At 30.8% G+C, this 25574-nt stretch overlaps 1 protein-coding gene across 31 annotated transcripts in view; it reads right to left on the bottom strand.

Annotated features, from left to right (window-relative positions):
- Positions 1-215: 215 nt before the first annotated feature.
- LOC148624830 (muscleblind-like protein 1) overlaps positions 216-25574 on the bottom strand; it is a 134068-nt gene continuing 108709 nt past the window's right edge. For 20 of the 31 annotated variants that reach the window (XM_088567769.1, XM_088567768.1, XM_088567771.1 and 17 more), the window contains 10 exons: positions 25103-25255; positions 23878-23940; positions 22664-22870; positions 19885-20127; positions 13610-13675; positions 12646-12796; positions 11368-11457; positions 9929-10044; positions 8516-8600; positions 216-6891 (listed from right to left, as the gene is read on the bottom strand). In XM_088567769.1, the coding sequence (XP_088423895.1) occupies positions 6773-6891; positions 8516-8600; positions 9929-10044; positions 11368-11457; positions 12646-12796; positions 13610-13675; positions 19885-20127; positions 22664-22870; positions 23878-23940; positions 25103-25255 (1293 nt within the window). In that variant the 3' untranslated portion in view covers positions 216-6772. The remainder of the gene's footprint in view (positions 6892-8515; positions 8601-9928; positions 10045-11367; positions 11458-12645; positions 12797-13609; positions 13676-19884; positions 20128-22663; positions 22871-23877; positions 23941-25102; positions 25256-25574) is intronic. The other 11 variants (XM_088567787.1, XM_088567790.1, XM_088567789.1 and 8 more) reach the window with 8 other exon arrangements.

Below are 25574 nucleotides of genomic sequence, written 5' to 3' on the forward strand. Positions count from 1 at the left end.
GTAACTAATGAAAATCACATCACCATTCGTATCGCTTATCCTCAAACGGTTGTTTATTAAAACTTTTGTCATTTTACATCGATTAAATGAAATAAATTCAGACTGGAAGACCGAAACAATCAATTTAAGTTATCCACGGAAGTTTAGAGGTAGTATTTTTGTAGGATGATAAGGGTTTATTTAAATACGCTTGGCCACACAAATCGGACGAATAATTCAATTTACTTGATTTATATATTAAGAACAATTAAAAATGTTTACATCACTTTGTGACGATATGGTTGAATCCAGGTGAAAACAAAAATGACTGTGAAAAATTATCAATCAATTACTGTCTTTCGGTTTAATTTGAAATAATATGTTTTATCAACCAAAAATATTTACAAAATATCTTAACAAAAACGTAAACAAACGTTTTACAAACAAAATTTTCGATAAATAACGAAAATAACCGAGTTTGACTCGGGATTCGACAATACACTGGAAGACAAGTCTTTGGTCAGAACAACTACAACAGAAAGGTGCCAGCATGTCAAAGTGCACGACCTACTTAAATGCATGCTGGGATAACATACAACTATCCAGAACTTAATTCAGTTCTCACTGATGATTGGTTGCAGGAGTAAAGCCTGAAAAGCGTGGATTTGTTGCCCAGACTTGCTTGCTAGCTAGCCTCCCGGTGGTTGATATACTCTAACATTCGTTAACCGATCTAATGTTGGCACCCAGGAAATATTTTGGGAACTGAACAAAACATACAGAGATTCAACAAACAAAAGATAAAAATAGTTCTGAGATCATTTTGGAATATTTCAAATTTACAAAAAAAAGTTATGCTACTTAACATTTCAGCACCACTATTGAAGCTACTCGGTGGGCTTTCTATCGATGAATACGTGATTATATGTGTATTGGCAAGATTAATTTAGGCTACATGACCAATAGAAAAGAGCAAAATGTATTTCAACATAAATGCATGGAATACATAGCTGTATTAAATGAAGCGATTCTTCAAAGCTTGAACGGCGCCAGCAGCAAAGTTACAAGAATAAATAAGCATTTCCCAAATTACCTACCAAGTGCCACATAAGACTACTCAATAAACAGTGCACCAGTGGTCGATTTCACAAAAAGTCGTAGGAATAAACCTTATAGTAAGTAATGACGTCACAATGCTATTTTATATTATGATGCCATAAGTTACGACTATTTAAACTTTTTGTAAAACTGACAACAGACCGACATTTACAGCTAACACGCTATTACCAATTAAATATTTCCCTGTAAAATATATTGCATATTTTAAACGATGGTTTTAAAATAATAATCAAAATCGAATTTCTATTACATGTTAAATATTTTAGTTGCAATTTGTATGGCGATTACTCGCGTAACAAAATAGCAATAAATTATTTTAGTATAGATCTCTCCAATCAAAATTCAAAGAGAAATAGAAGGGCCAAATATCATAAATGTACACTGCTTAAACCTTTATATCAAATTTGCCATTAGTTGAGTCAATTTAATAGGCAACAACGTGTCTGCTTATTGCATACTATGAGACCGGCTTTGAAAAAAAAAAGGATGTCTGAATTTTAACAAGATAACATTATGAACACTGGGTCTTCCTTTTTGGTCAAATTATTAGTTTCGATTCTATGCATATTACACCCAAATAAACAATTCGGCAACCCAACCATACCTTGCGTCGATATAGATGGTAAAATAGTTGTCGACCATCAAAGGTTAATGCCTGAATAACAAAAAGAATGGGCAACTTTTTCATCCCGAGGAGGCCTTCTAACTTAACTGATGAAGTCTAGAGAAGAAAACATCATGGTTCTGGGACAATCCAACTTTCCAACCAAAGTCTATCTTATGAATGTAAGGTAAGTACAGGAACTAAATTTTTTATTATGATTCATTTCTCTTTATAAAATGGAAATATATTACATAAATTAATGAAATCAAACATGGTCACCGGTTCGTCATACTTGACATTCGATTTAGTACGTACATCATGTGATTCTTAGCACCAAAGTTGTAGAAGACAAGGTTTTTTTAACGTCAATTTGTCTTCATATTTTTGCGACTTAGTAAAAACTCTACCAACAAACCGACACACACACATTGCACCAGCTACTGTTTAGAACAGAGTATCAATACCTTTTGTTCCAAAGCTTTGTATATAGATAGAACATCTGGTATTCAAACAATAGTCTTGGAGCTAAATCAATTTTGTAATTTATGATAAATGCATTCTGGTATTAGTTGATTATGTAAATTACATTTCAAATAAAGTGAATACTTCTTTCCACTGTTTTATCAATATAATACACCAAATAATCTTACTCTAGTTTTAAAAAATTCGAACTAAAAATCAAATGGCTACTTAGAAGCCAATGTCACCAAGACTTTTACTCGAATACCATTGCTGCTTGAAGGCAAATTAATGACATGGTCCATAAATGGATGACATGCCAGCGGGCTAAAATTTCTGCATGGTGTAAATATAGAAACACTCTAAAACCTCCAATTAGAGGCAACTGCAAAAGGTCAAAGGTCGACAGGAAGTGAGATCATGCAGATAAAGAGCACAACACAGTACTAGTATGTATAATGGTTATATTCTAAAACTTATATTTATTTATGCGTCTCTTTAAGAGTCTTTACAAGCTAAAGCAAACAACACACTGTAAGCAACATTATGTCCTAATGGACGCACTTAATAGCAGATAAGCATAAGCAATTCTACATGTTATAGCTCGTATGTGGATCGTGTGCAAATAGCACATGATGATCAATTAAAACAAATGATGATTTGTGAGTTGAAATGAAACCATCACCGGCTGACAAAGATAATTATATAATAAAACTGATGGCTGCAGGTTCTACAAGTATGCATGCATATAATTTGTACCATCTACAATTGTTAAATCAAAGCCGTGATTTGTACTCCTAATTTTGCCATTTCTTCCAAGATATTTATTAATAAAATTCAATTTTTCAATCAATGCTTGTTAAAACTTAGTCTTTCCAATCAGATTTGTCTTCTTTGGTGTAATTCTCTAGAATCTGAAGGTAAGCTTACTCTCTAAGCAGCTTCAAAATCTTTTTAAATCTGATTGGAAGACCATTCATAATCAAAAGCAGCTGCTAATATATTGATGGGCACTTGCTGTGGACTGTTTGACAGCCCTTTTGGACAGTTGAGGCTCTCCTTTGTAACTTAAATTGTTTGAAGCCTTGTTTATTATAAGGCTTTTTCTAACATTCTCTACATCTGTCCGTAATGACAAAACACCTATATTGATCAATGTGTGACTTTCAAAAGTAGTTCTTCTCAGAAGAGATGCTACCTCAACTGTCCACACAAAAGCAAACAAAGCCATTTTACAATACATTATTCCATACCGTACATTGTTTGACAAAACGGGTATGCAAGCATAAAACTCCTCGGATTTCATATAAAAACTTTGCCCGAGACAAAATCTCTATTATACACCAAAATATCTTGAAAGCGAACATTTGATGTTCCTTATCTATCCATATACAGCATGATTTGCAGTCATCACAAAAAAGTATATACATGTACATGTCATAAAATGGATAATATTTAGTAACCATAGTAACATTCATACAACAAAGAACACATTCCCTACCGCATGTCATACATGCAGTGACTAAGATAGATACAAATGTGGTTCAGTAACAATTTATACAAAAAAAATGATACTAAAATATCCAATCTCTGCAGTTGTTGATATTGTGAGAAAAATTTCATTGGACAGATTGTAAGAGTAATTTTTCAAAATAATTGAAAGTAGTTAAAGAATACCAATTAATCTTGTTTTAAAAATTTCATTTTTTTTTTCAATTCTTAAATTACAATATCAGAAAATTGATAAATTTTTAATATTTCATTTTTATATTTCTGAATAATTCATAAAAATAACAATTACTGTTTCATACATCCCATTTAAGTTGATCTGTGCAAATAACTAGAAAGACACATTTTAAATGCATCTAACAAAGAGAAAGAAATACAAAACTAAGAAACAAATCATAAAAAAGCACCAACTCAAAGTCAGAACACATAAATTTGGTTTTGGTGTTAGAAAAACATGGTTCTTGAATATATTTCATAACCTTGAATGTTTTCAGGACTTTTGAATCTGACAGAGATTGGATTTGAATGTTCAAAATAATGACAATATCTTAAAAAACCATAACAAATGATTTTAAAACTACACACTAACATCATATAATATCACAATTTAACAAATGTCATGTAAACAATTCAGAAAGTAACAATATGTTGATATGGCATAATTAAAATGAACTCATCTGACTTGACAAGGTGGAAGTAATCCCTCTTATAAATATGCATAACAAATCATTTAAAAAAAAAAAAATAAAAAAAAAATAAAAAAATTCTGAATTGTTTTAATTTACAATATTTTTCCCATAGAAAAAAACCCAAACCAAAATTGCCATTATGTTGTAACACAAAAACAAATACTAATCCTGAAACAATTTTGTGCACATTCCTGTGATGCAAATTAGTGGTGTTGAAAATTACTACATTTTCAATACGGACTGAAATATCTGGATTTTGCCATAAGTAAGAGAGATTACGTACCACACTTTAAAAAAATTTAAGAGTTAACACAGTTTTCAAAACAGCAAGAGTATGCAGAACAAACAAAGTCTATGCCTACCAGAAGGATTAAAGTTCGTAAAAATTTCTAAATTTGTAAAAAATACTAATAAATGCTCAAATATAAGAAATAGAACTAACGAAAAGTATCAAATAACTTCATTAACATTCTGTGACTTTTTTTATGATTAAATAATACAGACAGCATAAAACATATTAAAAATGCTAGGAAATTCATCAAAAATTCTGAAACAGTTCATCTTGAAAATAAAATAGAAGACTGAACTTCAATCATTTTAAGGGTGATTTTTCTTTTAGAAAATTTCAATATGGTATCAAAACAAATAATAACTTATGGATGAAAGAGATCTATAATTATATGGCAAATTGTACAGTAAATTCATAAAGAAAGGAAAGAAATATTTATCAATTTTATGGCACTTCAATAAAATCATTTTAAATGATTGGAAGAGCAGCACTATCGTGAAATATATAAAATATTTAAGATTTACAACATCAAGATGATTTAGTTTTGAATAGAGACAACATTTTTAAACCATTATATTTCTGAGACAAAAAATCTAAATAACATTATAAAAATAAATTTGAAATCAAATCATTCGACTTGGTTATAAGTTCTCATCAGAAATATAAGACAAAGAAAAAAAACTAATTGCTAAAAAAAGGAAAATTCCTTTGATGTTTCTAAATAAAATAAAGATACAATTGACTTTTATTCATCATTTTTCAAGTAAAAAAGCTTCGAAAATATAAAAAAAGGTCAATTCTAAGAAGAAATCAATTTTAAACTATGAATTTTTTTTTTAAAAAGCTCAAATTTTAAAGATTTCTTTGAAATAAAGAAATTGAAATTTCATTTTTGACTAAAGCACTGCAGTTAATTGACAAAAAAGTTTGAAATTATAATAGTATAGAATTGTAAATAATTATTGGTAAAATATACACATTTACACATTATTACATCATTGACTTCTGTTCAAAAATATGGCACATTTTACGATAAAACACAAAAGATACTTGTTCAGTGTACAATATAGTCACTAAACAGAACATCATTGAAACGTAACTTCAAAACATTTCTCCACAACGAAACAAAACTGAAATTCTTTCTGATGTCATGTTTAGTGACTTTTCAAATTTAATGTGCACCTTATGATTGCACCATTTCATTGAAAATGTATAATTTACAACAAAATTAACCTTATAACACCCCTAATTCTACACATTATGATATGTACCACTATTCATTACTGGACTATACCACTTAAACAGAAAAAGGGGTGTAAATGGTATATAATTGAAAATCCTAAATAACTCATTAACAAAGTAAAAAAATAACTAAGCCATTGGCTGATATCAGCATGGCAGCAATTCCATTGATGAAGATTATGTTGAAGCATAGGACTGCCCTTATATACTCAGCTCAACAAAGCACAAGTTTCATTTTAGCTCCCATTTATGATTGTTTGAACATTCCATAATTAAAACACAATTCTCATTATCAATAGACATAATTTCAAACTAAAATGACAATCAATTAAAAGATGACCATAGAAACATTCAAATAATAATAAATGAGAACTTCTATCAAAAGCAACTCTACAGAATCCTGCACTGCAATTAGATATGACCATACAATAATGGCATAACCTATAAGAAGCCCCTTGCAATTTAGACTTTTGCGTAGATTTTGTTTTTGAAAAATAGCCTAGAATTGCAAGCAATTATATCTTACTGTGAACACATTCTTAGGTTGGTTAAATGTTGAAAAGTTGAGCAATATAAACTATAACGTGGAGATATTTAGCATGGCACAATCCGGCATATTAATAAAAAGTTATCCCTTTTGTATGTGGTTTTAAAGTGGACAAACATTGGTAAAGAAGTTGATATTCTAAAAAAAAATATGGCAACCATACATCTGGATGTCACCGGAGATGATAAACAAAGAAATGTCTAGACATAGCACCTTTCTCTTGAAATGGCCACTTGTGTAGTTATAAAAAATGTCATTTCAACTCTTTATCCAATGGCAGGAATCATGTAGTTAATGTCAATTAGACTTAAAATCAGCATCATATAGATGCTTTACTACTTTGCTGGTGGTAGTTCTACGGGAATATGATAGTATTTGCACATGGGCCGTGTGCATTTCCCTCGGACTGAGTCTCTACAGACTGTCACCTTTCCATCCACAACTTCAACATATTCTGTAATGTAAAAACAACACAATATTTGTATAATTATTTTGATTAAAAAAACAGTGAAAAATTTTACATTGTAATATCATCAAATATTGCAACTGTTCCGGATCATATTTTAAACAATTTATCTTCAGGAAGTACATTTTAATATTTAAGATTTACGAAGTGTCTCAAATCATCACATTTAAAAAAAAAATAAACTACATGTATATCTAATATATGTTTAAGTTCAGCACAAGAAAAAAAATTCATATTAATTAAACAATGACAAAATAAATTGATGTTACATTGCTTGGCATCCTCTGGCCAGAACCATTAACTAGACTTTAAAAAGCCTGAATCCCTCATCTGGAATTCAAAAATCTGCTGACGGTCAAGTTATATTGAAGAAGTAACAGTCTTTATAAAATTCTGACACAAGGTTATTCCTGCATGACAAAAAACTCAAAAATTTTTCATTTTTATTTCCAAATAACATAAGTAACATTTCATACCACCCAAACAGTCTTAGTTTGTCATTCGGTTGTGTCACTTTCAAGTTCAAAATTATATAAATTGCTTATGAACCAGGCATTTTATAAGAGTTATTGTTCTTGATCTGGTTATTTTTCAATTGATTTTATTGGGAAACAAATGTATGATTTCCTAAAAAGTATAAGTCTGAATACAGAAAAGGCTATTGTTACTTAAAAATTTGTAGGCAAAGAAAGATATCGTTTTTATGTGTTTTTCTACATCATGAATCACCCTTACCATTGGCAGTGTCTGTAATTTATATGGAATGGTACTTAAGCATAACCAGCAGAAGTTAACTGTTTATAGTTGGTACTTCTTACATAACTTTTTTTTCTGCCAAGAATGTGTAACTTTGGTTAAGTGTTACCAAATATATATGCAGCAATGTTTTCCCATTATGTTATAATGGCAATCTGTTGAGCCACCTTATCCAAACCAAGTCATTACAACATAAACCATTGAGGTCAACAACTCTATAAACTGTTACTCCTGTTGCTTTATAGGAGATGGAGAATTGAAAGCTTCGTCAGCCTTGGTGGTCATCCTGTAGGATCAAGTAGAACCAAATGTGTACATTTGGAAATGTCTTCCCTACTGTGACAACATCTATCCTGTCAAGTTTGGTTAAAACTACAATGAATGCCAATACATGTTTCCCCATAGGATTTCTGTAATATTGACTTTTTGGATCATATAAAGAATTCAACCATTTGAAGAGTGCTAAGCAATGAGGTCAACAACCCAAAGAAGTTCCAAAACCTTGCCACCTCTGGTTTCAGAGGAATTGATCTGTCAACTGGCAATTGGCAAATCAGAAACTTGAACATAAATAAGCTCTGGTACCACCTTGTTTGATCAAATGTGACCGTAAAATTAATAAGTTGTAGAAGCTCAACCATATATCATTCCTATAATCTTTTTAAATTGCAGATGGCCACAAGCCCCTTGATTTCCACTAACACACTCTATGATTCAATAATGACATGACCACCTCTCAAAAGCAATATCACCACATAAAATTCAATCTATGGCAAAGGTAAAAAGACTGACAAATTACAAGGCTTGTCCCCACTCCAACTCTGTGTGCATTTAATATCATAGTTTTTCAACTTACCTTCAAGTACATGCACGTACTTGCATGTAGGCCTACTACACTGGCCTAACCTAAAATCTCGGCATGCTGGGAGGGTGTCCAGTAACTGTAACATCAAGAAGGAAACCTTAATTCATCAATTTCTGAGCTATTTAAGCTTCATAATGTAATTGAAGACATGGGAAAACAAAATCACTGGGTTAAAATGTAATGCTAAAGAAATATAGGAAACTATATTTCAATTTGAATGAAGAGCATTCAAAATAACTATATAAAATCATGTATCATCTTGTATGAAAAAAGAAAGTAAGGAAAGTTACTCAGAAAATGTTTTTTTCTCCATTGTTCAAAAACCCAGAAATTTCATTTTACCCATTTCCAACAATCATTAGTATAACAGAAAAGAGACCTTCGAGTTTCCAAAGTTTTCAAAAGAACTGGCATTAAAGGTATTTTAGCAGAAATTATTTAGGCTGCGGCTGGCCTTTACACAGGTGTTGATGCATAAATATTCACCCTAAAAAAATAGTGGATTGAAAAAAGAAAAAAAAAAAAAAAAAAAAAATATTCAAAAAATTTTAAAATATGCATCTAAAAAAAGATCAGTGTCTCCTCCAAAGTGTTATTTTATCATTTCTTATAAAAGCAAATAGATAAAATCAATAGTTTGAGGATTCTTTTTTAAAAGTTGAATGAAAATTTTGTATGTTCCAACACATTTAAAAAAAAACATTTAACCAAAAACAGACTAAAAGTCTAAAAAAGACATCTAAATCCCTTTTCATGAGAAATGGCCTGTTACATTTTGTTTATGATTTGAAGACATTAATAAAATAAACTGAAATAAAAACTAAATTGATACTCTAAAAATCAGAACGTTATGGAAAAACAGTACAGTACTACATCAAAAGCATAATACTCATGCATGAAAACCTGCAAAAAACAACATAAAGAAACAAAAAAAAGGAGTTTTTCAAATAAAAAAAAAAAAAAAAATTATTCAATTTTCTTTTAGTAATTTGTACAAAATGATAAATATTCAGTATGCCTGGCCAGCACTGAAGCTCAACAAAGAAGACATTATCAGGTCTCTAGCTAAACTAGCAATATTTTTTCTGTAAATACATTTTAAAAAAGCTACACAATATACATATGTTGGGGTCAGCTAATTCTCTAGCTAAGAAATAATTCTAAAATGGCAAGAGATACCTCTTAAACAAATTATTTGAAACAAACAAAAAATGTAATAAATAAATTAATAGAAGATATTAGTAGTATTAGTATTACTGTTAGTTGTGCATCTATTCCCATTGTGAACTGTGTTATGTACTATATTAGTTAATGGCTTGTAGGATCCCCCTCAACAGTTTATCTAACCCGGACTTTTCATGAATCTTTTAAACTTGTATCTAGCGAAACTTCATTACACACTACCTGTCCATTCTGGTCAAAGTAATTTACGCTATGAGCGTTAGTAGGTATCAAGGTCGCAGGGGCTGTCACCAGGGCGGCGCCAGCTTCAGCAGCAGGGTTAACTACCAATGGCTGCACTGTAGTTGTCATGGCGATAGTTAATTTGGTGCAGATGTTGAAGCAAATGAGCACCACATGCAGGTGACCAAAGCAATTTTAATAAGCACACAGGAGGAAGAGCATGAAAAGAATGAAATAAAACAATTTGATTGGCTACAAATCATGTGGGAAAATACTGCACTTACAAGCTACAAAAGTATAAAGAATGTTTTGATAGCTTTCAACTAGCTAAAGGTTCTACATTTTTGAATTTTGAATAAATGTTTCAATTTTCACACCAGCATCCAACATTACAAACTGTATCTACTTGTGATAATAAGTAAATATCATTTTGATTCTCAATCCATGCAGATTTTGAATAATCAGTACTATAAACAGAATAGGCAATGTTATTTTCTTATCAATTTGGCCCAACACACAGTATTTTCCCAATGACTAAAGAGTGAAATATTAGTTAAAATAAAAACATTAAATCAATAATATACATCTAGTGTACAAAGTAGGTACATACAAAATACAGTAATGCCAAATTAAAATAATTAAAAAAGCAGTGTTAATTAAATAATAAAAACATAACTACATTCTGGCTATCACCATTACAGGTTACAACATAAAAAGAATGTTTCTATCAAAAGAATCTGGCCTTTAACCATAGGATCAAAAACAAAAAAAATCCAGAAAAAGTATAAACAAACTTAATTTTTGGTACACCGCTAAGTCTTACAATTATTGTAAAACCAGGAAGACTATATCACAAATGTTTTGACTGTCAAAGGCCAGATCAAAATAGAACCTAGTGAATAAAACTGATTAGTAGTGAAACAATAATAAATAAGGTCATCCAATCATAACATCTAGGTGTAGTCCATTGGAGTCATTCTTAGAGATAAGGATGAAGACATTCTGATAGGAAAGCCAGGAAAACATTCAGATATTGGTTTTTGGGGTAGAGAATAATATGAGGATATATATCAATTTAATTGATAAAAGATAACTGTCCAGGAATTTTTGCTGGATCAGCATTTTAATCAAAGTATGGTATCAGGGTATTTTCCACCATTATATGCTGTCTGTTGGTTTGAGTACTTAATAGGTGAACTCTTTATGAACTTTTATCCAAACATTTTTTTTTTAAACACAAAACCATTTTTTCAGCTCTTCAGATTTCAAATGAATGAAAATAAATCATAAAAGTATTGCTTTTGGATAAAAGATCATACAAGTTATGAACTGTGTTGTAAGACACATCTGTCCTCCACCTGTATATGAGATCCTTTAACAAAATCAAAATTAAATATGTGAAAAAAAAAAAGAGAGTTGAGTCAAGGGAAATAACTCACTTGTTACTGGAGCTTGTTGGAACTGCATAGTCGAGAATGTAGGCTGGTACATCTGTGTTCCGTTCGGAATTGTTGGACTAGCTTTACTGTCTATAAAACAATTTCATTTCAGTTAATATTCAAGACCCCAAAATCCTCCCCAATTGATGACTAGCGCAGCTTAACTTAAATTAATAGGAGTAGCAGCATAAACGTATGTCTCCTACAAGTAGCATAGGGTATCTGTAAAAGTATAACAAGTAGTCCATATAAATCCTGGTCATGGAAACCAACTTCATCATATCCATGCTAAATATAGGCCATGTGAAGTTAATTCCGTGGTTCTCACATTTCAGGATAGTCAACAGGGGAAAGATTTTAAAATATATCCCAATGTTGCTTTTAACATCTTTCTTAAGCAAAAAAAAATAATAATAATAACAGAGGTTGTTCATTATTTCCATTATTCTGCTGAAGCATAAAAATATAAAGAAGCACTCATCAAAGAAAAAGGGTTCTGAGAACCAAGTCATTTTTTAACATGGCCTTATCAAATGTTCTAGCAACCTGCTGTTTCAAACTTGATGACATTTTGAGAACAGCAAGTTTCTAGTTAGTCATAAAATATAAAGCACATGCAATGGTTTCCTGGTGATACAACAAACAGCATATTTAAGTGGATGAAACTCACTGAGCAACTAAATAAAGTCAAACAGCCATGAAAAAAATAGTTCATTAGAAATCAAATTAGTAAAACAAAAGTGATGATGCTCATGCTTGTTCAAAAGTTAGAAATTATTCTCAAAGTAATATGTAACATCTAAAAACTTAGGATTTGTTTCATATAAACAAGTTCACAAATAAAAAAAATGCTAATCAGTAAATAATTGTCAAGCTAAGCTTTCCTTAAAATTAGAACCAAAAGAATCAACACAGGTCAAGTTGGAGTGTTGCCACAGAAACAAATCAACTTGGCTTTCTGATTGGTGGTTCCTTCAAATTATTTTCACCATTGTAAGTGTGAAGCTAGGCTGTAAATGTATTTTAAGCTACAGCAAAGCAACTTTTGCAAAGTTAATTTTTGTTATAGAGAGCTATCTTATGATTAGCTCTTCTGTCTAATTGGATAAATGACCAGACAAAATCATTCAAATAACTCAAATTCAATTGAAATATATTTAAAAAAGTGAAAAAAATGTTTACACCTATGTTCACAATTCAGTTTAATTGTTTAGGGTCATTTATACAATCATTTTCCCATAGAGATCAATGACAAAAATGACTAAACCCTCTACTTACAATTCATGGGAATATATTGCTGCCCATTCATTGCTGCTATCGCCTGTTGGTAGGCTGCAATGCTTACAGGTTGCTGATAAACGGGCATTGGGGTCTTCCCATCAGCAATGGCAACCCTCTTGTATGGAATCATTGCCGGTACAGAGTTCTGCTGGAAACGAGAGACCAAAAGAAATGTAGGACTCCAAAATGAGGTAACTGTAGCGAACTAACAGTAAATAAAATAATATAAGCTAAAAAGCATTACTAAAAACTTAAAAATAAAATAAAAGTTAATTTAATCTAGCTGTACCCACTGGCCAAATAAGTGGTGTTATTGTATTGTATGCATGTCATGATTATTTTCATCTGTGTAGATGCCCAAACCCAAAATGCACGAAAAAGAACAGTCACCGCAGAATCAAAGTAACTAATATTCTACAAAATTCTCAAGCAAAACTCAAAGAATAAGTCTCTAGTATATTTGATAGTATATTGTACAAATCCAAGCAAATTTATTCTCTACATATACAAGTATACAATGCATATTGAATTAAAAACTATATGCTTTAAATGTGTTTCATTTGTTCATTTTTTTTATTTGTATTTTTTCTCTTTCAAATTTTCTGTTTTCAAATAAAAATTTTGATTTTGCAAAATCACATGACATCATTGAAATGTAATTTTAAGGAATTTGAGGGGGGAATCTCCAAATCCAAATAGAATCTATGCTAAAAATAAAATTGTAAGCCATGAAAATACAGCAGTCATGCACTGCGTGATATTACGGAAATGCTTGTGAAACAATAAATGGCTAAAATAAACAAATGCAGTTTCATCTGCAAAGGCAGATGAAGCTGCATTAACAAACGTCTAAATATAAAAGCTATTTATAGAGGCCTGGACAGGTGATTGTCATGTGACAGTGCAAAAGTTTTCCTCAAGCATACTACAGCTACATGCAAAGCTTGATGGGATATAGTACCAGAACGAGATCATCAGTTGGGTCTCGAGGTCGTTTCTTCCCCTGAAGGACCTCTACAACTTGCGGCTAATTAGTATGCAGAGCACAGTACATGGCGTTCGGCCAATGAAATGGCAGCATGGCAGGGTTGGCGGCACATGACAACAGCAAGCAGCACAAGGCATGATGGGAAGATGAAAATAAAAAAGAAAAAAACAGCACCATCAGTAAATTTGTCAATCAGTCATGCACTTTGAATATTCATGTTGTTGTACTGAATATTCATGTTGTCTTAGTTTTCTCCCTGCTAACAAATAAAGCAGAAAAAATGTTTAGAAAAATCATGCCTGGTTTATTTAAAGAATAGATAACTTTAAGATCCTTTTATTTTAATTATGATATCTAAATTACAGAAGTCCCTTTCTCCGCTAGTAAATTCTCTTAAAGAAGAAGGAAAAATACTGAGGTATTTGGAACAACAGTAATTGTTCCACACCTATGCAAGTTTCCAAACATTTTCAAAAAGACTTCAGTCTACCAAATTAAAGGAAAGAGAACACAAATCATGCCTGGGTACAGGATAGAGGATACTTGAAAGGGACTGCTGCTGACGAGATAAAAATTAAAGGACCTTAAATAAGAGTTATAACATATAATAAATAGCTGTGTTAATTTACAGATCAAACTTGGACTACAACCTCTGCCAGTAGAATACAGGATTATAATACACTTGTGCTTAAAAAGAATAAAAACTATCATGCATACATAAAAAAAGAAAGATAAAAAAATCTCCTGTTGGAAGTTGTCCTTGGGGTGACATTGAAAGCCAGAGAAGACTGACGTGTCACACCAACATGAGACAAAGCTGCAACAAAAAATTTGAAGGCAAGAAGCCAGATTTCATTGGCTGAAATTCAAATCAAGTGCTTTTAGTATCTATAAATATTGGAGTTATGACTTGCTGCCTGCCTTGTAAGTGCTGCTGTACAATTATTCAAGTCTTGAATTAAAATTTGAGTAATAATGCCATGTTTTTATATTTATAGTAGAATATTACAAGAAGGAATCAGTTTAGTTTAGGAGCGGATTTATATGTAACTTTAAAATATCTCTGTACATCATTTCCTATCCATCCTTAAGACTTGGACAAGTGATTAAATCCGATCTAGAGGAATTGTAATATTTGCTTCCCTTCCTACGGTGTTTATTTCCTTGGTCAACTTTTAGACTCCAGCAAAAGTTCAAATAGCCTGCATTATTTGGTATCATAACCTCTCCTTGTCATTGGTATTATAACCTCTTTGAGTCAGACTGTTACATGCATCTTTGTACCATGGTTTCAAACAGTGAGTTTCCAAAAAAAATATGCTTGTCAACAAGCCACTATGAGGGGAAATGTAGACTTTGGAAAACATTTACAACATTTAAAATACCTTTCAAGATTTGCAGCCACCATTCCAATCTTCCCAGCTCCTGATTTATTCTCGGTTTCAAAACCTACCTTTGACGGAATACATGAATACACAATTGTTATTTTGCTCGGAATGACCCCCAATTTGTCTCCAAATAACCTTTTGACGTCAATGAAACAATGTAATTTTAAACTGTGACGTCAAATCTTTAAGTTGAAGGAGAATTCAGTAAGAAAACAACAGGAAAATATATTTACACTGCTAAAACCCATATCCATTTAATCACAAATCCTCAATTATTATTTGTTGGATTCCTCATCATTCTGTATTGAATTCTTCACTTTTTCCTTCTTCAATTCTACATTTAATACATTTTGAATGAGATTTTTTTCACAAAAAAGTTGTCAGTGTAAATCTGTCAAGTTTTGATAAAACAATGGAGTAACACATTATAACATGAAAACTTGTGCTAAATTAGACACTTGCAACTTTCTATTAAACTGCAATATCAGACTTCAAATATTTTTGAATTTAAAAAAAATTTTTCCAGGACTTTTTGGCAGCAAGACAAACTACATAGTAGCACATACTAGTCAAGGTTTTACTATATATTTACATAGCTAATAATATACAGCAACAAGAATTATACATAGGAAACACCATGATAAAAAAACATTTTATAATCAATAAAATAAATAAATATGATACAAAATTTGTCAGAAAATTTCCAAATTGAATTCCAAACATTTTTTTCTCAAAAACTTTATTTCCAATATGGTAAATACTGATTTCTTATCATTAAAAACAATACCATAATAAACTAATGAAAGTAAAGTAACCAATTTTTGTACTTAGTATTATCATGGTGCATGTGATTAGTCATTCAAAAACATTCTTTTCTTCCCTGAATCTCTGAACTGCTCATATAGTCATAAAGATCTTGTTTGCATAATTTGAACTTGGAAACATTTAATCTAATATTCACACAATATTCTGGGGAAAATAACTAAAGACTTATTTACATATCTTTTTAAAACTTTTCTCCATGATGGTCTTGAACAAAACAGTATTGCATGCTGATCAAGGAAGAATTAACATGTCTGAATCACTAACCAGCTAAGAATGTTGTCATCACCAATGTAAGATCACTAAACAATAGTCTTGCATTCATCAAAGCAAATAAAACCACTAAAATAAATCTAACTTCACATGGAAACTTTCTTAATTAAAAGTTAATTATTGAATTACTTGATGATGGTAATTTGATACTATTCAGAAATTCTTGCATGCCTTTATCATTGTATATTCATTATTGAAAGTTACAATGTGGTTATGAAAGAACTATCCAGTGTCAAGTTATTTAAAAAAAAAAAAATCAAAACTGCAATCTAAGTTTTAGTCAAATTTTTAGTCATATAAGAACACTGCAATAATTTCTTAACAACAGTAGTTGGTTGAATTTGAAAGTTTTAGCACTGAAATAGTTTCAATGTGAAGAAAGTCTTCCCTCATCTATGTTACTTTCACACTACCATAAGCTTTAAAGCCTTTTTAATCTTTATAAATGTAACATTTCAAAATGTAGAAAAATCAAAAAACATCATGTGACTAAATTCACCAATGACAGACACTTAAAGCATACCACTGTGATACTTCAATTTGACTGAATGACAACAGCCAATCAAATGTATCGACACTTTCCAGATATTGACCAATCATATCAATTGTGACATGCTATAATTGGGTCACTGACTTGGCCTTGTTGTTGGAACTTTTTACAGGTACCCCCTGTTGAATGTCAAAGGGCTCTGAGAAAACTAACAGTCGATCTGCAATATTCAAAGAATCAATTTAGTAAATTCCAAAAGTTCAAAAATGTACACGGCCTTTCGTGTGAGGAAGAAAAGGAATAGCTAAGGAGTGTTCAAAGCAAACTCCTACAGGTCAATCGCATTGTGGGAAAATTTGAATTGAAAATTCATATAAATATGTAAATAGTTATATCAAAATAAATAAATGACAAACTTTTAAAAAACATTGATAAAATATTATAATCAGAAGTACAATGTACCACCAAAATTTGTATTACAACCGCCAAACTTAAATACATAAATTGAATTTTTTTTTTCAATTTCAAAGATTTTTTTTATTACAATTGACCCATGGAATTGTGTACTCACACAGTCTTCTACTACACCTGTACTACTTTTGCCAGCCAAAGCAGGGCATAAAATTGGCTAGCTGTAAATTCTATTTGTTTCATCTTAAAAAATTAACCTTTAAGAATACTAAGGGAGAAAGTAATTTCAAAGGATGGTGTTTCATTAATATTCTGATTTAAACATAAATTATTGTTTTTCATTTCTCATATAATTTAGATTCTAAGTTTTTCATTTTCAAGCAACAAACTCTGTATATTAAACGTCTTACATTTAAAACACAAGATAAATGAGTACTTAACTTTATCTAAAGCTTCAAAATTTCAAAATTGACCCTGGGTCTATCATGGAAATCCTCCTTGAAAGAAAATTTGTCAACAAAATTGTCAACTAAAAATAAAAGTGACTTCTTAAACAAGAATTTAAGGATCACGAAGACCTTTTTTTGGAATAAAATATTTTTTCCCATCTTTGACCTATAAATGAGATGAAACAAACGGAATACAGTTTAGACATGAAGCATTTCTACTTAGAATATCTACACTGCTACAAGGAGAAATCTTTTAAGAGGAGAAAAGTTTAGAGTAAGCTTTCAGTAAGGTACCATAAATAGTAGATGATGTAATAATTCTAATAACCATATATATATATACATTAAAACTGATCTAAACCAAATCCTGAATAATATCAAAACCTGTCTAAACTATTTGCATGGTCTCAAATTTCTTCATATTAAGTCTTTTTAAAAACCCCAAAACCAAAGACGATTTCCAATTCAAGAAGTGTTTAGACAGCTTTTTAATATGCTAATAAAAATATTTTCCTTAACTGCTAAATCAAGATAACTTTTATGTTGTCAACATGCTACACTAGAAGAATCCCAAACTCTTGAGGTGAAATCAGTAATGACTAATTTGAAAACAGTCATTAGACAGAAAAACAACACCAATTGAAAAGGTTTTAAATTGGCAAAACTTGGACATTACAAAGAACATTCAACAGTTAAATTTCAAAAAGCACATTTTTTTTTCATGAAATTTGAAGCAAATAAGATCAGCACCACATCCAAATAATCCATTCTTAAGCAATTATTTTGTGATTAAGAAATAGTTCATCCATTCCAAAGCGATGCTAAATTTTACAATCTATTTACAAGAAACCCCCAAAACATGCCAATCTAACACTGATTTATACAGATAAATTTGTGTTGAAGTCATGCTGTTTTGAACAATTACAACACCACTAATTCCGGATTATTTCAGCTGATTTTCAGTATGAGATATGAGATTATTACAATCGCTTTCACTATGAGATATATATATATACCCAACAGTTTCAATGCAAAAAAAAAAAAAAAAAAAAAGAATTTAAAAAGTTTCTCTTGATTAACATGATCCTGCTCAATACTCTTACTATTTGATAGTTAAGCAAACTTTTAAAATCATAGATAGAACTAGGAACTTGAAGTGTCAATTTGACCATCATAAAACACAAATTTTGTCAAATCAAAAGCACATAACTGTAGAGTTGAAGTGAAAGCAAGTGTGATGCATCATGAGATGAAATGAAATCTATTTGTGGCACCTTACTGAGTGTATAATTCTATTATCAACATTAAGGCTGGCTTATAAGGCTTGGCAAAAGCTTAAGTGCGACAGTTTATAGTCATAAAGCTGCTCCCCGATTCAAAAGCAATTTGACTGAACATTTACAATTTTCTAAGGTTTTCTATCATGCTACACTGTCTGCTTTGAATGAAATAATTAGATGGGTCATTAAATGGGACTGCCATCCAATGTCACATCTAATGACCAATGAAAGAGTATTCCAAATAATACCATAAAGTAACCAGTAATAAATCAAATTAATTTTCACAACACAATTTTACCAATAAAAATGCTTTTGACAGTTTAGACAGCTCTATTTTGTGAAGGTTTAAGGATATTTGGAAAGATAAATCTTAGTATCCAAGGAGAAAATAGTAGCCATAGGTGCTCTAAAGGCAAGAGGTCAAAGGTCAAGTGAGCTGAACCCAAGGAATATTGTATAGAGGCTTGCCTGTAAGATTGCCTATGCCAGCAATATATGCAAATTGAAAAAAAAATCTCCAAAATTATGAAAAACACATAGAAACAGCCTTTTTTAATAATGTCACTTTTGGTGTAAATAGAAAATCAAAGTTTAATCTTTTTTATTGAGTAAAATGTATTAAAAATATCTTTGTAATTCTATCAGCAATTTGTTTATTTTAAATTTGAGTTATTTTTATGTGCTGGCATAAACATTCATAAATAAACTATGCATAAGTGCTACATATTGTAAAATAAAGCAAAACTGAAATGCTAGCATGGTTCTGGTAACCATGGAAACTGAGTGATTAGAAAGATAACTGTTAAGAACAAGAATAGCATATCCATCAAGAGGCAGTGAATTCAAAACACCATTACATACAAATATTTTCTAAGTAATTTGTTATATTTCTTTAATCAATATATTTATGTGAATATCTTCTTTGTACTTATACTGATTCATGCAATATATAATTAAGTTAAAAATGTATAGCTGAAAATGATTAAAACTTAATCTTGTACAGTACCATAAAAAATCATATAAATTTCCCCCCCCCCAAAAAAAAAGGAAAAAAAAAAAGAAAGAAAAAAAAAAAGAGAAGTCTTTATTTCAAATATTCACTGCCAAATGATAAGACCACAGAAGGAAACCCTACCAGAGCTTGAGTTTGCACAGCGGCGGAGTTAGCTCGTTGCTGAGCGGCCTTAATCTGAGCCTGCAGGTGTGGAGGAGGATGGAAATATTTACACGAATCCCGTGTACACTTTCCCTTTACGTGATCCATACACACCGTGACCAAGTTGTCAGTTGTGTCGACTGTTACATTTTCTGGAGGATGTGCATAGCGACATTCATTTGGCTGTCGCGTGCATGTACCTCTTTGAAATTCTCGACATACCTGTAAAACAGTGGTAAATAAAACTTTTAAATTCAAAGGTTTTTTGCTTTTGCTCTCCCAGAAAATGTTCATCCAATAAACATGGTTTTCAGCAGCCAAAACTGATCGATAAAAATCTAGCTGTACAATTAAACTGGCATTTTAAACCCTTATTCCAAACACCATTGTGCTACTTAAACCAGTAGCTACAGGAATTTGTGAATGAGTTCTTAAATTTAAGAAAATTAAAATTTCTGCAAAATTTTAATATTAGCCTTTGAATAATGTAGAGAATGAATATATGAAGAACTTGTATATCAAATGTGGATAGAATACAAAAGAAGACAATATCTTCAGTAGCATACCAATACAAATTTAAAACGAGAAATCAGAAACTATTTTAATCTGTGGAAAACGTGTTCTCATAAATATATTGTGTTTGAATTTAGTCAAGGTTACCTATTGTGATTCAATTTACCTTCATTTTGAATTGAAGCAGAATGTTTTCCTGCATTAGTGAGACAAAGATTATTTCTATTTCTTCAAAAGATTAAGATAGTTTCCTATTCATTAAGTATGTAGCAAGTTGAAACCCAGACTTCATTTGTTCTTATCATGGGAGCATACTAGTTTAAGGATTCAAACTATTTTTTCTTCAGTTGAAAATTGTACTGTTACCAGTTCAGTTTCAAATAAGAATGAAGCTTATTTTCATCAGATTTCAGACACACTTAAAATTCTCAAAAACTCTACTAGTACCTGCCCTCCATGACAAGACAATTTTCAGCATTTGTAGATAAAATATTGCATGAACAAGTAATTACATATAACAAGTAGCTATATTTAATCTAATTAAAAATAAAAATTTTGACAACAGAAAAAAAGATTCATTATTATAGAAAATGAGATGATTTGTCGCAGACATGTGTTTACTTGTTCAATCAACACACCCACATGTTATATATACCCAAACAAGGTTTTCGAGAAAAGTGTGTGTGCATTTGGGTAAAGGGTAGAATTAATAGCAAAATGTGGTCATTCATACATTAAACTTAAGAAAACTATGTAACATTGCGATCCATAATATTACACTAATATTTCTATGTAAAAATTATATTGAAGTGTCTAAAGGCTAGCATCTTTTTTTTTCTCAACATTTTCTTTGAGTTAGTTTCTTAGATAATATATGATTCCCACATCTAGCTGAGTCATGTGATTTCAACAAAAATATATATATACATATATATAAATATTTTTCATCAATAACTTCTTTATATTTCTATTCTGTTTGGATTTAATACCATCTTGAGATTACATTTACATTTTATTTTAAAGTATCATCATGAAATTATTTTTTTTTTATATTTTCAAATTTAAAATTGTATAGCTGCAAATGACCTCAAAATGGCATTGACCAATGTTTTGATATTTGTTTATAATGAATAAAAAATTAGAATTAAATGCTGTTTGCTGTTCTGGAGTTTTTAAACACAATACCTGAAAGAATACATAATTAAATGATTATAGTAATTAAATCAGAGAGAATTCAATTTTGTTTACAATTTCAGGTAAGTTAAGGAATTGAAGCCATTCAATATACCAAATGCAAATTAAACTAAAACTGAAACTAATTCCAATATCTGAGTCAGGCCTTATCAAACCTGTCTTTAAAGTCCAATATCAGTCAGGCTTTATCAAACCTGTCTTTAAAGTCCAATATTAGAGTCAGGCCTTATCAAATCTGTCTATAAATTCCAATATCAGAGTCAGGCCTTATCAAACCTGTCTTTAAATTCCAATATCAGTCAGGCCTTATCAAACCTATCTTTAAATTCTAAACCCCGTTTATTTTTGTAGTTAAAGTTTCTTCATTTTTTTTTATCAATATCACTTTTTATTTAGCATATCGAAGTTAACTTTTTGTTAAGTGGAAAAGAAAGAATCTCCAATTGTATTTTTTGTACTTCCTACCACCCACACAAAGTGGTTGAGAATGTTACAATGTGAAATACTGTAATCCCAAATAAGAAAGAAGTTGATCATATAATTATTTTCTGTTCTATATTCATTGCATATCATACCAAGTGCTACATCTAGCACTACACAAAGGCCATACAAAAAAAGATTGTATTTCAGACTTCTTGTTAACAGATTAAATTGAAAGTACCTAACCAAATCCCAAATTAAAAAAAATGTTTCCTACATATTCGGTTGTATTGTTAAAAGCAAAATTTAAAACAACCCAACACCTGTTAACAAGGTCTGAAAATACACATAGTAGTTATGATATTGTTAGTCTTAGTCATGGAGAAACTTATACAAAGTTTAATGCATAAAAAATTGTGGTTATTAATTTTAAATTTAAAAATAGAGCTTGCAGAATTCCTATGGCAGGATGTGTCCATTCATTTTTCTTTGTACAAATTAAGTTGTTGTATAGGTCTATCATGCAATTATACCTTGCTTAAAACTAAAAGCTAGTACAAGATTGATTACAAAGTGTTAAAGTTCAAAAGTTTGCTACATAATAATACCATATCCCTAGGGGGGGGTATACCTCAAGCCTATCTGCCCGTTGTAACTTTTGCTGTGAAGCTAATGTTGTGATTGGTGTTGGAATGACACTCTGTAGTTGTTGAGAAACGACAGTTCCATCCGCGCCAGTGGCACTGGTTGGGATGGCACAGACTCCTACGTAAGGACTGGCAAATGGCACAGCAGATGGCGGCTGAGCAGCCATGGGTTGGCCTACATACTGGGGTGGCTAAAAATAAAGTGTGGCACATTGAAACAGATTTGTTGGATTGATGAACAGCTTCAAAATGACCGTAACAATGCTTCAAGATGCTTTTAATACTAATCTATATATTATATAGGTATATTGTAAGCAGCTAGGAACTCTACTAGGTTTTCACCCACAATTATAAGCATCATTTTAAGCTATAATTTCAAGCACACCTAAAAGCCATTATTTGCAGTAGAAAAAAAAACAACAGAATTTAATTGAATGAATAGTATATCTACTAAATAAAAACAAATAAGAAGCATTTATATACATTTGTACAGCAGTTGACTGAGCACAAAATGTGTTCTTGTTAGACAAACAATGAAGACAAAGAGCAGAAAATTATTAGAAGATAACAAACACTCTTTTTTTTTACATGTATTATCATAGCATTATAATATTTCTTTGAAACAGCATGATTACTGCCCTGGCAAAAACCATTTGATGGCTGTTAGAGGCTGACAAAAACAACAATGGCACATTTAAAGCCATCACCATAGCAACTAAACTACAGGTGTTGTGTGTGGTTCCTCCACAAATCTTGGTTCATATGTACCTTTTGGATGAAAATTCTGAATGTATCATGAAAGAGTCTTTATTGTAGGTTTTCCTACAAAATTGTTAAATTATAATTTAAATTAAACATAAAATTGAAGTTGAGAAAAGCTCTATTTAAATGTAATGGTGTATCATTACTGCATTATTTCCAGCAGAATTATCATATGAGAATTTTTCATTTTTTGAAAATATTATGGAAAAACTTAAATTAACAGACTATAAACATAAAAACAGCAAAGAAGACATTTTTATGTTCGCTATGTAAGAAGAGTTCGATAGCTTTACATAAATATTTTCAACCATTTTATTCCATGTGGATAATCACATTTTACAAATTTAGTCTTTCATGTTTATGAACCAAAATTGCTTTGGAACCAGAGTTGCACACATAAAAAGAGAAATATAACTGGTAATTGATTACCACTAACCAAAACAGGTATCTGGCCCTGCAGTAAGGTAGTGTAAGGTGCCAGAGGTTTGCTGCCGGCCGCCTAATAAAACATGCAAACCAATTAGTCACACATCAACCAATCAGAGGCTGTGTTAGATAAACCAAATTGAAAATAAAAGTATAAACACCAGCGCCATCTAGCATAGTATAAATAGTAAGTAGCATTTCATTGGTTAAAATATTTAACAAGAGTGAAATGGTAGAAGTGCAGGTCATAAGGGTCAAATGGACCAACTTTTGAATATTTGTTTCTCCTTTTTCTTTGTAAATTTGATACTTGTTTCTTCAAATGGCAATGTTTAATTATTGTCAAATTTAGAATTGATTCTTGTCTTGGGTTGTTTTTCTTTTATAGTTTTCCTTTTTTACAAATAATAATTCTATCATTCCATGACTTTTAAAATTTACTTTCTGAATATCAAAATAAAGCAAGCAAAATTCTAAGCCATTCAACTTCAGGCAAAATGATTGGAATTTGCCTCTTAATATTCTAAAAGCAAATTATTTCATAGGCAAGATTTAATAGTTTATCTTTCAGTAAATATGATAAAAGAGATAATGGATAAAACATCTGCCTTTTCCCCTTTATTTATTGGGGGACTGCATTAAAATATCAATAGCAAACAATTCCTGGGTATAGGTAAAGAAATCTAGCTAACAGAGATGCAACATTAGCTCTTCATCTATGGTAAATCATACAGGTCATGCAATGTTATTTTGGCAAGAAAAAGAATAAAATTTGAGGAAAAATATCAAGTAAATTTTGTGTGTATCACATTTCGAAAACCAGAAAAGATCAAAGATCAAACTTCTTAGAAAAATGGTAAGAATTTATATCAAATTCACAGTGGGCTTCAAATAAAGGACAACCATAATTTTTTGAAATGGTATCAAACAAAAGGGCCCAGAACATGGAACGGAACTCAAGACAAAGTATAAAATACTACTGAAGCTTTAATATTTAATGAAATGCAAAATTAAATTAAGCAAGAATCTACATTCCCTATGCATTTCTTTAGAAAAAATAAAACCAAATTGCGAAAAGTAAAGTAATATAAACAAAATAGGTAATCGTATATAAGCATATAATATGCAAAATGCTAATTTATACATTATGTATTCCATAAAAAAGCAATATATTGACCAACCAAAATAAAGCAAAAGCTTCATTGCAGGAAACTAAACAAAGGGAGGTAACTTACAATTCCCGGACTATATATCATGGGCTGCATAGCAGCCTGCATTTGAAGATTCTTTAAAATTAAATTATTTCTGCCATTCTGTAATAACTGCTCCCTTAGGTGCTGGGGAGGATGTAAATATTTACAGGGAGGGTCTTTCCTCTGGCATTTGCCCTGAAAGTAGAAAATGAATTTACTTGAATAATTTTGCATCCTAAGAAACTAAACAAACTAAAGCTGTGACACTACTACAATTCTTGCTTACTTCATCTGGCAAGACTGTGAAAATGTTAACGAGACTATTAAGTCCTCTATATGACCAAACTTGCAAACGGAAATATATGTACAGTAAATGAACAAAATCGTAAGGGTAAAACCTGGATTTGAAAAAAAAAGTGGAGATATGCTTTAAATCTGGCTTAATGCAGATGACAATTATCTTATCCTATTGCTTCAAGTTTTGGTAAAGTAAATCAGACTAAATATTGCCATG

Source organism: Perna viridis, chromosome 2 (assembly GCF_037379345.1).
Source record: "Perna viridis isolate PV_CMFRI_1.1 ecotype Kerala chromosome 2, ASM3737934v1, whole genome shotgun sequence".
Taxonomy (NCBI): domain Eukaryota; kingdom Metazoa; phylum Mollusca; class Bivalvia; order Mytilida; family Mytilidae; genus Perna; species Perna viridis.